Source organism: Hirundo rustica, chromosome 1, assembly GCF_015227805.2.
Source record: "Hirundo rustica isolate bHirRus1 chromosome 1, bHirRus1.pri.v3, whole genome shotgun sequence".
Classification (NCBI taxonomy): domain Eukaryota; kingdom Metazoa; phylum Chordata; class Aves; order Passeriformes; family Hirundinidae; genus Hirundo; species Hirundo rustica.
In genome coordinates, this window is record NC_053450.1 from 33,515,216 (window position 1) to 33,529,625 (window position 14,410).

At 37.9% G+C, this 14,410-nt stretch overlaps 1 protein-coding gene across 2 annotated transcripts; it reads right to left on the reverse strand.

The window, feature by feature from the left end:
* Nucleotides 1–272: 272 nt before the first annotated feature.
* Nucleotides 273–11,878, reverse strand: XKR9 (XK related 9). 2 transcript variants are annotated; one of them, XM_040072927.1, is made up of 3 exons: nt 11,314–11,722; nt 3,051–3,274; nt 273–533 (listed from the first exon to the last, which is right to left on the reverse strand). In XM_040072927.1, the coding sequence occupies exons 1-3, from the start codon at nt 11,610–11,612 to the stop codon at nt 529–531; spliced, it is 528 nt and encodes a 175-aa protein (XP_039928861.1). In that variant the 5' UTR covers nt 11,613–11,722; the 3' UTR covers nt 273–528. The 2 variants fall into 2 exon arrangements, with proteins under 2 accessions (XP_039928861.1, XP_039928852.1); XM_040072918.2 differs by lacking the exon at nt 273–533 and adding an exon at nt 942–1,934 and having other exon boundaries at nt 11,314–11,878.
* Nucleotides 11,879–14,410: the final 2,532 nt, after the last annotated feature.

The window sequence follows — 14,410 nt, forward strand, 5'->3', positions numbered from 1 at the left end:
CTTTCCTCAAACCTAGTTCCCCTACCTTTGCCTATGGCCAATCTAACTGCAAATGTACCATAATGGAAGGAGAAAGGAGGGGAGAGAAAGAGGCCCCAGTTTTAATAGTACAGATTTTAAACACAGCAGCTCTGAAATACTCTTAGATTTTATTTCTGAAGAAACTGTGGCTGTCAACCTTATTTTGTTGTTGTTGATTTAGCACTCAAACACAGAACTGAAATGTTGCCTAGTTTCACTCTGCCTTCTGCCAAAAATTCTTGATGGACAAGTTAGTTTTATCTTTTGCCAGCCCCTGTCAGTGCAAGTTATCAGAACAGTTGCTCCTCTTTTCTCCAGTGATAAAGACAGAAGACACTGCACCACTGCCTGCCCTGCATAGCCTCATATTTCAGTGGAAATCAGCATTTAAAATGAGCCCAAAGGAGAAGAAAGCCTCATGGAAGATAGTTCTTCGTTTGTACATAAGACTCCTGTTACCATTCGTAAATCGCGCAGGCTGCCTTTATAACCCAGAACAAGCTGGCATCACCCTGAAATACAGAAGATTGTGTGAGAGATTAACAGAACAAAACCAACACAGTCACTAAAACACCTAGATGATATAATGCTTAAAAATATCTCCCCAAATTTCCTTGTGACAAGACAGTGATTGAGCCATAAATCAAAGATATTCTTCTTCAGGGTGTGCTCAGGGAGAAGGCAGCACAGTGTGTTAACATGAAGGACTGTAGTTCTTACAGTAATGGGGAGAAGCAGAAAACTCATTGTTGCCCTCAGTTATTTTAAATGCATTCTTCTTTCCTTCCAGCAAGGGAAAAAATAAATAAATAAACAAACAAACAAATAAGTAAATAACCAAAACAAAACAAATAACAACAAAAAGCACAAGCCTTGTTTTTAACAGAATCAACATAAGTTAATAGCATGTGGGTTTAAAGCTAGGTTTCATTTAATTAACTCTTAGCTTTTCCTATGTTACATTTGCATTGCTAAAAAACTAAAACTGTGAGCTGGATGTATAGATTAAATTGTTTCTTTGTCAAAAGTAACTTTCACCAGCACATAAATGTTCGTGTTACAGAGTCTTTGTATCATGGAAAACAAATTGTTATTCAAAGCAAACCACTCCGGTCCATTGTGTACTCCTCAGTGAAGATACACAAGCGCTAATGACAGAGAAGCACACTGTCCAGCAAGAATTTGCTTTTAAGGTCACAAAAATAATCAAAACAAGAACAACCAAAAATAAACAAACAAAAACACACCAAAAAAAAACCCCTGTAATGTTCATTGCATTAAGAAATTCTGAAATCTATCAGTTTTCACTCTCTCTTTTTGCCCGGCCACTCTGTCAACTTCATCAGAACATGCCTGAGGTCTGCAATAAGTAGTGGGATGAAGATGGCTGTAATAAACAACAAGAAAAATAATGCCTAACACCAGACTTGAAATAGTTAAGATGCTTACAATTGTAAAACATGTTTCTTTGATAAAGGAATGTTTCCAGAACATATATACACACAAAATACCTAGAGTCACTACAGTGTGAGTAGCATAATAAATAGAAATCCAAACTATTGTTCTTCTCCCCTTTATGTTAAAAAATGAAAAAATTAGAATGATTCCAACTACAGTTCTGTACAGATATTCCATCTTCTTAGACTTGCAAAATGTTGTATGCTGTTTCAAAGTCCAAGCGAAGCCACAGATCCAAAGAAATATCAGCAGAATTACAGAAATTCTGACGCTTAGTAGAGTGATCAATGAAATACTGAGTATCCAAGAAGTGATGGTAAGCAATTTATAGAAGAGATACATGAACTTGGAAAGCACATGAAATTCATCTTTGTCAGGCAGAGATTTTCGTAGTGATATCTGGTAATCAACCATTGATAAGGAGATACCACAAAAAGACATAATAATGGCAGCATCTAAACAAAACACAAGGAAAAATGTTATATCAGAGAAAAAGGTACATATTTTACACTATGATTTCTGAATGAAGTTTTAGAAAATGCCATGCTTTCCTAACACTTTCTTTATCCCAGTTTTATATTTACTCTCTGCTCTAAAACAAGTCACCCTAATTTTAAGGCTCACTTTAATTACTTAAATCTAGGCATCTGATGCTCTTTGGTACACTTATGTTATCCTGCCCAGCCCCTGGTCCTTAATGGCCTTGCCTAAGTTGCATGTCATATTTGCCATCTCCATACACAGGTGTCTTAGAAATTCCCAAAGTATTGCAAATAGACCATAAAAATTTACGTTTCAGCAACCAATTGATGTCAGTCATCTGTGTCTAAAATGTAGAAATCTATAACTAAAACTTGATCCTTCACATGGTCATTTCCAATATGAGATTTGCCTGGTCCTTTTCCCTGTGTAAATTTTGACTCCATAGACTTTGAATGAACATGAGACATCAATGCAGGTAACCTCATTTGTTTAGATAAATTCCAGCCCTGAATAAGTCAAGGTCCTGCCAATAATTCTGCTAGTTTTAGAGCTGGAAATGGTCCAGCTGCTGTCTTGCTTCTGAGAGTTGAACCAGTATCTCTTCACCATGTGACATTCTACAATCCTGACACATCCTTAGATTTAGTTTTGACCCTGTCCCTCACCTGTAACATGGGTGATGGTGGTGACAGCTTGCAGGGCTGCTTTAATTATGTTACTGATTTCCAAATGCCTAGCTAGCAGTTTTAAAAGAATCTATAAGCAAAACCACACATATCAAGCTGCTCTGGAAATTACATGATAATTGCATTTAAGAGCTTATTTTCAAGTGATGCATCATTGTGTTTCATTAGATATTATGGCTTTATATTCATGATGTACAGTATTTATATATGAGTTTCCATTTTTATAGTGAAATTTTCCTTCTCATTGATTTAGCAGAATGGACCCTCTACTAGACAGAAATTCTAATTAAATGCAGAGTAATAATACAGTGGAACATATGTTTTCCAAGGTTTGTTTAAAATGTTATCCAGTTATAAGTTATATTTTTAGGTAAGGTACTCAACAGAAGGGAACAGACTTACATTGATAGAAATGAGTTTTGTCATGTTCCACGAGGATGTAAATCTGAAGAAAAAGTTGTGGTGTGGTCTCAAGAAAAGTCTTGAACACCCTGAGCATGTTAATATCAGTCACTGCATCAATAGCTTGTTTTTGAATGAAGTTGGAAGAGTCTGCTTCTGATGCATCTCTGCTACTTGTTTGTTTAAATGCAACTTGATAGCCATATTTCAAAGCAAACCAGTACCTGTTTAAAAAAGAAGACTTTATTAGACAGCACTTTTTAGAACACCAATTCAATAAAATGATGCAGCCTTATGACAACTTTTTCCATCTTCTAACTCAGGTAAGATTTTGTCTGATACCTGTATGGTATGAGGGATATCAGAGAATCGTTTAAGCCCAGCAATACCATGCAATAGGAAAACTAATAAAATGGAACAAGACTTGTCTGAATAAGGATTACAAGCTTTATTTTGTTAGGTTCTTAATGCTTTAAATTACTGCATTTCTGAGAATTCACTTAGCATCTCACCTCAGTCTCTCTTTGAGATACTCAATCACTAATTTTGTATCCTTTTGTATCCTTGGGTATTAATAAGTATCCAGCTGTGAAAATCCACATCTATATATAGAATATAGATCCATAAGCCCCAAGTATAATTCCTGATGAATTGTAAATATAAAACAGACTTTTAAAAAAAACCTACTAAATTGTTACTTTCTAAATAATCAGGAAGACTTATATTTCAGAAAATATTTTTCAAGACACATGGATTCCTGGCTTGAAATATTCTGTTAAATATGAGTGGTTTTACATGAAACTATTTGCCTTGGCAAACGAGTGCCACCTGAATTACTTTTAGAACGGTTCTGGTTTATTTTTAATTTAAACTAAATAAACACTTCCTTTTAAAGAGCAGTAAATGCAAAGATACATGGAACTAGTCAGATACAAGTGGCCAGGATTCTGTGCTGTAAAGAATCTATTCTGTTCAGGATATCCCTAATGCTTTGCTTGGAGATAAACCTAGCTCTTATTCCCATTTTCAGCAGCTTTGCTTCAGGCTTGGAAGTGTGAGAGGGGAAAGAACTCTCAAGTTTTAATCAAAAATTCTTTTGATAATTAACAGATGAACTAGCTGTTGTACATAGTAATCTTTACATCTGAGTTTGGGAAAACAGGATGGTGGCTATAACTTGATATAGGACAAGAACTCCAGATGCTGAAAATTATTATATTTCTGCTGCCTCTAATGGACTCACATACAGAGCCACAGAGCCCTGGTGAGTGACCTGACTCATTGCATTACTGCTTTGGAAGTTAAGAAGGGTAGGAGATATTTTTTTCTGTAATTAATTGCAGAAGTGGGCTTCACAGCTAAAGACTTCTTTCCAGTGAACTGTTCAGCAGCAAACAAAACCTCTTTTGGAACAAGTAAACAAATGAAAGCAGGAAGAAGGATCCTCACTAGTATGCATGCAAATGCTGCCTTGAAGCAAATCAATGCTTGCCCTCTTCTGCTGGTAATGACTTCAAGTGGTCATTAACACTGACTGGGCAGATTGTAGATGGTCTTTAACTCTGCAGCACTGCAATAGACACTGCCACTGCTGGTAGCCTGGTATCAGCCTTGAAGGGCCTCAGAACTGAGGCTCACCAGGCCTGCTCTGACAGTTTCTTGATCTGTCTGTGACTTTGTATTACTTGGTTTAGCTTGAGTTTTCTGCAGAAAAAAAATGGTGATTTCCTCCAATTGACTAGGTGGTTGATTTTTTTTTTTTTTTTTTTTTTTTTTTTTTTTTTTTTTTTTTTTGTGCCATAGTTTTAGTTTTATATGGGTAACAGTAACAGGCAGATATGCATCAAATAAGGTATTTATTACATACATGATGATGTAGGATAGAGAAATCTTGTCTTGCTATGATAGTAGAGGTCCTGAAATGTGGAGAGATAGGATACAGTGTAGAAAAACACATGTATAGGATGATAAGGGATTACTTGAAAAAAGGGATTGGAATGAAAAAATATGTGTGTAACAATTTCAACTGTATTATTATTACTACTACTACTACTATTATTATTATTATTATTATTATTACTGAAGATTTTTAACATAGACATATTCTTTCTTTTTCTGTAATAAATAGATCTAGATTAATAGTGATTCTTGGAATCAACTGTTAGAATTTAGCTTATAGTAAGTTCTTGGCTTTATAGGTATATAAATCCAGTGTTTGTCCATAAAGAGGATTTTGATCATAGCAGCCTTCAGACATCACTTCCAAGCCTATTTCTGTCTATTGAGTTCACAGATGTTTTGAGCTTTTAACATTCTTCTCCAATGAACCCATTTTGACTATAACCAGAAGGCATAAGTAGTGCCTTTTAAAGAAATTCATAGTTTTTCAGCCAATTTTTCTAGCCTTGCAAAGATTACTAGAGCCTTTCCTGTTAAAAAAAAAAAAAAAAAAAAAAAAAAACAAAAAAAAAAACCACCCACCCACACCACTAATTTAGTAAATAAATTATGACATTTTCATCATTCATTTGGATCTGTTCTCTTGAGAAATTAAGCAGAACACCACTTGGTTATCAGACAGTTGTACAAGACTGCTAATACACAGGCTGAGAAATGCAAGGTCCGATGCCCTAACTTGCCTCCTACTTACATTCCCTAAGACAGCATCTGAGACTTCTTCAAGATTCATGCTAAAGTGCAGCTTTCTAATTCCCTGACCATCCACAGGACCTGATGAAACAACAAACACCACGGACCTGATGAAACCTGCGCCGTTGCATTTGCCATATGCAGAGAACAGAGGGCAGCAGATCATTAGACAGCCAGATCCCACAGGAACATCTCGTCCCAATGCAACATCTCTTCCCAATGGAGCACAGTACTGGAGCACTCACTAAGGGAGAATCCCGGGCTCCTTCAGAGGTTAAACGTTTAACCTTTACCACCTTTAAAGACCAAATCGTTTGCCCACAGGAAGGCAGTGTAGGGGTCTCTTCCACAGCCACAATCAGGACACCCAGGATTGTCAGTTCCCGGGTTAGGGGCATGCTAGAGGATTCATGACTTATTCCCTGGTATGTTAAGGCATGTTGACCATATATGTGAGAATTGCAGCATGGAAGCAGCAATAGGAGTAGGTGTGGATCAGCTTTGTTACTACTCAAGAGCCTCAGGGGACGAGCCTTTGCTTTCCTCCTTGCAGAGATTCATAAACTGCATCCCTGCCACTCAGTCCATGAGCTGGCTCTAGATCCATTATTTACTCCCAAAGGAAACTAATTCTTATTTTCATGGTTTTGTGTATTTATCTTATTGTTCTCTGAATAATCACTCATAAGCAAAGAACCGAACTGTTGGCAAGGCATCTAAAGTTTTTTTCTGTTTATATAACAATTAGTATTCCAAAACATCTGGTTCTCGCACCTGAGATGTAAAAATCTGGAAAATTTGCAACGTTTTCAAGAAAAAAAACAATTGGGTAGACTGATCTGCTAGTTGTCCATGGACTTGGCCACCAGAGCCTCTGTTTGTCCAAGCAGCAAGAAGTGGAAACCAGCTGCACAAATTTCGAGCTGCAGAGCTCACAGCTGAGATGGCACATGCTATGCAAGGCAAGGAATGTCCTAAAAGGAATATTTCAGCTGGATACATACCTGAAATCACTTGCCAGTTTTCAAACCACATTCCTTCTGAGCATTGTATATTAGGTTTATATTGTTATAAGATGGTATGCTATGTATTTGTCACTAGTTGTACTAGTTTTGATTAGTCCACTTCTGACTTTGAACTCTTTATAGAATACATTATTTTTTTCTAGTAAAGTCCAAATACTTCTACTGCTCTTTAATTATGTATTTAGCAGGGTGGAATTCTCTGAGCTTCACGTGCTTATGTTACTTACTGTAAGTTCACTGTGACAAATTTTCATATTTTAAGAGTATTTTGTACTTGTACTCTCGTTCTCATCTGTCCCTTTGGCATGTAGTATGGCCTTTTAGGAAGGGCTCATAGCCAGCTTTTAGACCTAGAGTCAAACTATGTCCCTAGCCTAGGGCAAAGTTCAGTCCACACTAGAGAATAGGTCAGGTTTAAATTTCCTCTTTTATCATGCTCACAGCTCAGTTAAACCCTGTGCTTACTTTGAAACTATCAAAGCTATACTCCTCTAATTGATTTTCCTATAATATGTCTATTGCTATAGAAGTTCTATGCTTCAATATTCACAAACTGTAAAAAGTATTTTTAAAATGTACGACAACTGTAATAAAAATACATTAATTAAAAGTATTGGATTAATTACATATTTTAGGTAGAGGTACATCATAAATGGAATATGGAATGTGGAATGGTTATGTCAATAATACAGACAAATGCCCATTTAACATTTACTTTTTCTCCCTATAAATTCATTAAAGAGAATGTGTTTTTCATTATTTCAAGGTAAATAAGCTACTTGAAAGCCAACAGAGTAAAAAAATCTACAATTTCTTTACAACTGGAATTGTCATGTGTAAATGGTAAAGAATTACCAGTGTTTCTAAATATCATTCACTTTAACAGGAGGAGGAAAAAAGGGTGTGGCTCCTACTTGTTATAAGCACTCATGGAAACACAGCTCCACTGTCTCTCTGTTCTTGAGATGTTCCCAGTTATTCATCATCATTTCACAGGTGATGAAGTTAGATCCTGTAAAATTAGGGAGGCTTTGTCTCTGGCTGGGAATTCACAGGGGTGACAGCTAATTGGTTTTGTTGTTTCACAGCCTTCACATGTGGCAAACAAGCTGCCTTGCCAGTGTTTCCATATCACATGCTTCCCCTCAGATTTCCACTGACTTTGCCACACAATCCCAGTATTATACTACACATCCCATCTCATCAAACTACACCAGTAAATATTTGGGTGTCATTTAGAAATTCATATAGGCAGGGTGTGAGTGGCCTGTCAATAATGATTTCCCCATCTAAATTCTGGTCATGCAGTCACAGCTCTCAGCATTGTACAAATCCTTAACAAAGGAAAATTACTCTCTACTGCATGTTAAATTTCACCTTCTAAGTATCAAAATACTTGGATTAAACCCATTAAACTGATGCAAGTGAGTCAATACTTAGGTCAGTAAATTTATATTAAGAAAATGTGATCAAGCACGTAGAATCACAGAATCATTTAGTTTGGAAAAGATCTTTAATATAACTGAAAACAACCACTGCTCCAGCAGTATCAAGTCCACCACTAAACCATGTCATTAAGTGCCAGATCTACAAATCTTTTAAATATCTCCAGAGATGGAGACTCACCCACTTCCTTGGGCACCTGTTCCAATGCTTGTCAACCCTTTCAGCAAAGAAAATTTCCTAGTGCAAGTTTGGACCATTTCCTCTCATCCTGCCACTTGTTACTTGAGAGTTTTTGTTCAGTTCCACTTGCAGAGCCTCCTACCTGTTATGCAGGGCACCTGTGAAGGTGGGGTAATCACAGGGGAGACACACATCCTGCACTGGGCAGGAACTTGTTGCCATTGCCCCCCAACCTTAAGTCACTGGACTCAAGCAGGTGTGGAGTGTATAGAGAATCATCCATATCATGGATGCCTGCCTGTGGCACTGTCTCAGGAAAGGCAGGGTTTGATTCTAGCAGTCTGAGTGTGCATCTCCCTCTGTCCCTGATACTCCTCAACCTACTCTCCTCCTCCCAGAGCTCTGTCACTAAGAAGAAGAGTTCCTTTTCCAGAGTGCATTTCCCACAGGTGTGCTCACTGCTGCCAGCTGGTCCTGCTTCAGAACAGGGCCCACTCTGCAGCACATCACCCTGGTTGGCTCTGATTTTTCCCACCGTCTTTTAGAAATATGTAATGAAATAACCCCAGGTTCAGCAAAGCACTCACATTTACTCTGATGCCTCATGGATCTAGAATTGATTTTTACAAATATGCAAAGAAAACTTCTTCATCTGCTTCTATTCAAAGTTGCAGGGCATTCTGAGCTACCTTTAAGCATCAAGAGGCACAACAGCAGCTGCCAGTATCACAGTGGCTGCTGCATCCATGACCTTCTATTCTGACAGCAAAGGTTATGAATTGCTAATGAGACTAAACAGTCTCCCACAGGTATGTCCTTGGCTGATGAAGCACACTGCTACACATCAGACAGCTCCAGAATTCATACAGTGCCCTAAGGAAATGTCCCATTTCCCCACATTCCCTGACTGTGTTATTGTCATAATGTTGTCTGTTATGTCAAGATTGATCTCAATTCTACAAACATCTGTGTGTGCCATTTAGATGGATCAGGCTGAATATAATTTTAGTCAGCATAGTTAATAATACGTTTTAAACTTAATTTTGCCTCCTCGAAGAGCATACTATTTCATATTAAATATAAATTCAGGTATGCACTCTTTCCAATAAAAGAAACTAAATCCTTCTTAGATAATAAATATTTTTAATTTGCTTTTCTTATTATTTTATATCTATATGGTATATATGTATAAATATATATAGCAATGCGATTTTCATATTTGTTAGTTAGCATTTTCAGTGTGTTAGCAAAACCAAACTGATTCCCATTATTCTGTGCACTGTACAAACCTCCAGTATCCAAAGGGTACTAGTTTGTAAGTCAACAGTTCCAATACCTAAAGAGAGCCTAGAAGAAAGCTGAAGAGGGACTTTGCATGAGAGCATGGAGTGATATAAAAAAGGGGAATGGCTTCAAACTGAAAGTTTGAAGTAGGCTAAGACAAGATATCAGGATGAAACTCTTTCCTCTTAGGGTGGTGATGCACAGGTTGCCCAGAGAAGCTGTGGCTGCCCCATCCCTGGAAGTGTTCAAGGCCAAGTTGGATGGGGCTTTGATCAACCTGGTCAAGTGGAAGGTGTCCCTGCCCATGGCAGAGGAGTTGGAACAAGCTGATTTTTAAGGTCCCTTCTAAGCCAAACCATTCTAGGAGTCTAAGCTTAAAGAAGGAGCAGGAGGTGTAAAAGGAGAAGAAGGAAAAGTCAAAAAGAGGGAAGAAGGAAAGAAAGAAAGGAATAAATGGAAAAAGATAATTTGATAAGGTTCATTCACATCTTATAATTTCAAGCATCCAGAGTTCACTGACCAAATCTTATTTACTGGTTAGGCCCTCATTTTTCTCTTTGAATGAATATGGATATCTGCCCCAAATGACCTTCGGGTGAATCTCACCTTAACAAGTGTGACCTGACTTGACAAAATCTATTTTTATCCATTTACTGCACAGATAAACCTGAGAGACTCATTCTCTAAATTAACTGCATAAATCAGATGACTAAGAGGGAGTACAGCAGGAAGTTGTACCTTGATACACCTAAGGAAAATACATATAATAAAAGTATATCATAGTTAATCACAAAGATACAAGCACAGATGCCAGCTTGCTTCTTCCAGCATACATTACAGTATGCATTACCACACTGCTGAATTGTGAGGAGTGGCTGAAGGAACTTTGTAACTTAGACATAACATCTTGGAAATTTTCCAAGCATAAGTAGCAGCACAAGAGAAAATGTCATTCATGTAATAACGAACAAGCAACCAAGTTGACAACACTGTCAAAGTAAAGGACAAAATAAGCCACTCAGAGAATATGGAGCTAATTCTGGGAAAGAAGATTCAAAATTATAGAAATTCATGATAATAGACATTCATTGGAAAGAGTATGAGTTCAAGTAAATCCAAGAGTTTTGTGGATCACTTCAGAGTTAAGGTAATCCACCAAGAAAATAAAGTTTCCTATCACCATCAAGTCAGCCCCTGCAGGAAGACTGCTGCAAGTATCCTTACTAACTATTCAGCTATTCATTTCTCATCAGACTCTTGGTGGATTTTCTAAATATGGTTAGACACTCAGGTTCAAACATTTCTTCTTCAGCTGTCTCAGATTCTTAGTATGCATAACATCACTTTGAAAACTTGTATTTATCAGTTATGACAGTAGTACATTTCAAAGCAATCATTTTTATTAGGTATGCCTCATCAAATGGCTCATTAATCAAACAGAGTAGGGTTGCGAATGATAAAAATCATTACTTAAAGGTATATAGCAGAACTACATGTCCATCAAAACCTGACTAAATTTACCACTGGCATAACCATACAAAAATCCATTTGCTTCCATGGAGTAGTAATTGTAAAGGCCAGAATTGGTCTTGTCCCTGAAGCCATACTAAGCACTGCTTAATAACTGTCCTAAAGCACCATGATTTTTCATTTTAAAATAAATGTTTAAATGTGCTTACCTTATAAAAATTCCACAATGAAAGAGATGAACTAGAAAAACCAATTTCAGCTTCCCAGTATCAGTACCTTCCCAGTCGTTTTTAAACCACTCATAACTAAATATCTGAGTTATTATTGATGAAAGACCTCTAAAACACAGTATCAATATACTCCAAGAGTATTGTCCTTGACAGAAATACCTACTAGCTACCCAGAAGTCCACTCCAATATCAACTACATAAATTATCATTCCGCCAACTAAAACAAAGAAATTCTGCTTAGTAAATTTCATCACGTGTGAAACTGCCACTGTTGTCATTCTCTCCTCACTTATGGTAAAGGATGCTAAATGCTTTCTGTGGGCTTGACATTTCTAAGTCTGAGAGATTTTAGCCTGCTAGCAGTGCTAACTGTTTCCCAAGGGAAAAGTTCGCAAGAAAGCTCTTCTCAAAACAATCTTGGCAAAACAGCTATCCTTTCTCAAAACAATCTTTCTCCAGGTGGTGTTTTGCTGTTTCTCTAGTTTCACCAATGGGATTAGAGAGGTGTTGTTCCTATTCACCAATCATGTTAAGTCTGTATCAGAACACCTTATAAAAGGAGGTAAGAATTAGAAAATAATGCCTTCTCTACTCTTTGCCTTCTGAAATACTTGGAGTCTCTTGTCTTTCTTTCGTGCCCTACAGTGACAGCTTTCCTACAATGGAGTCTTTTTCCTGACAATGCCACCTCCTCATATTGCTTCATACAAAGGAAAGTTGGGCTACTAATTTTTATTATGGCAAAGAGACTTGCATTTTTCTGTGCTCTTGATTTAATTATTAAATTAACTTCTAAAATACACATCTCTTCTGGAAAAGATAAATGTAAATTGTCTTTTTAATTGACGGAGCAGTTCTTCATTACTGATTCCTAAAAAGAAGAAGAAAAAAAGGAAGATTAGCAGTAACAATATCTTCATAACTTAAAATATCCTACAGCAATTCTCACAACCATTTGAACAGGCAAGTACAAAATGCAGAATGTGCTGAGATTCCGGTGAACAATCAGCCCAAGAGAGCTGCATTTCTGAGCCTGCTGAGGTCACCCATTTTTCCAAACAGTGACCCTCCACTCAAGCAGCTGTTGAGATAATTCCTAAGAGCTGCAAAACACTAAGAAAAAAGCACGTTTTTAAAAGCAGCTTACAGAAAAAATTGATTCCTTCCCAGAGCTTTCTTAATTTCTGAACTCGTCTCCTTTACTGTGCACAGCACAAAATGTTGATAAACTTTTGTCTTGAGCACACACCATGGTATAAGAATAAACACAATTCGGCAATTTCCAACTGTATTACTACATTTGTGTGCATACATCCAGTGTTTTTATCATTCCTGCTTAGTTTCCCACATGCAGTAGAGAAGTGCTAAATAGGATTGCAGCTCTCATGTTAAAGAGGCTTGTAAGGAGCCAGACCTAGACCAGTCTATACCTCTTTGAGAAATGTCTTCTAAGCTGTGTGTAGCTACACATAGATGATTTAATCACATAGCTCAATGCAAATATAATAAATTTGTAGTTAGAACTACATTTTATGTTGCCCAATGCTGCAAGGAATCTTGTGACCTCTTGGGGAGTCTTTACATGTCTTTCCACTGTAGATCTGTGGTATTCAGCAGGTGAAATAGAAAAGCTAAAAGGCAGTACATACTTTTTCCCCTTCACCTCTGGAAAGCTATAAAGTTAAAATTACAAAGTCCCTTCACTGTATTTACATACTTAGGAAAAAGCTGCTGGCAGCAAATGCGAAGGATGGGATGCAGGACATGCCAAGGCTGGGCTGGTGCCAGCGCCAAACAGCTGCAGACAATACACGGGGAACAGCTGCACCAGGGAACTTGGAGCAGGGAAAGGGCATGTGGAGGCAGGTCCCTTTAGATTTTGTGAATTCAGGCACACTGCCACAGAGGAATAAAACGGGAGAATTGGTTAATAACCCATAAACAAAGGTAATGAGTTTTCTTTGCTTGGGTTGACTGGATTCATCTTCACTGTGACCTAGGTACAAACCCAAAAAAGAGAACTTCAGTTCTTAATTTCCTGATGAAGACAAGTGGGAACATAACAGCCTGAAAAGGTGCTGAGTGTATGAATTATTTTTTGGATCGAGTCCTTAGCTATTTCTAGCCTCTCATTCTATCTCCTACTTAGGTTTCATGTCCTGGCCCAGAAGAGGTCAGAAAGATCAGGCGATCTTGCAGCTGGGATAGTTGGAATCCTTTCGCTGTTCTTTCCTATTCTCTCTCATAAAATACCACTAATCTCTTGCAAATCACTGATGCAATTTATATCCAAGTCACAGTTAGATTCTGGGAACTGGACTTCAGTACAAAGTCCAGCATAAATTGAACTCTGTGTTTACAAACACAAAAAAGACAAATTAACCATGAGCCAGCAATATTTCTGTGTGGCCAAGAAGGCAAATGGCATTGTGGGGTGCACTATGAACAGTGTGGCCAGCAGGTTATTTTCCCCCTCTACTCTGCCCTGGTGAGGCTGCATCTGGGGTACTGTGTCCAGTTCTGAGATCCCCAGTTCAATAAAGACAAGGAACTTGGAGAGGGTCTGGCAGAGGGTTACAAAGATGGCTGGGAGAATGGAACATCTCTCTCACGAGGACAGGCTGAGGAAGCTGGTTCGGTTCAAGCTGGAGAAGAGACTGCTGAGAGGGGATCTTATCAATGAACACAAATATCTAAAGGCCAGGTGTTAAGAAGTTGGGGCCAGACTCTTTTCAGTAATGACCAGCAATGGGACAACAGGCAATGGGCACAAACTGAAACAGAGGGAGTTCAGTTCCATCTGAATATGGGAAAAAAACCTTTACTTTGACAGTGACAGAGCACTGGAACAGGCTGCCCAGTGGTTGTGGCGACTCCTTCTCTGGAGATATTCAAAATTTGCCTGGATGCAATCCTGTGCAACCTGTTACAGGTGAACTCAATTTAGCAGGGGGTTTGGATTAGACAATCTTCAGAGGTCTCTTCCAACCCCAATTGATTTGTGACTCTGAATTTTTTATGTCTGAAAATTTGTGTATGAACCAGCTTAAGAGTTTATTAGTAGGGTTCATTCAAG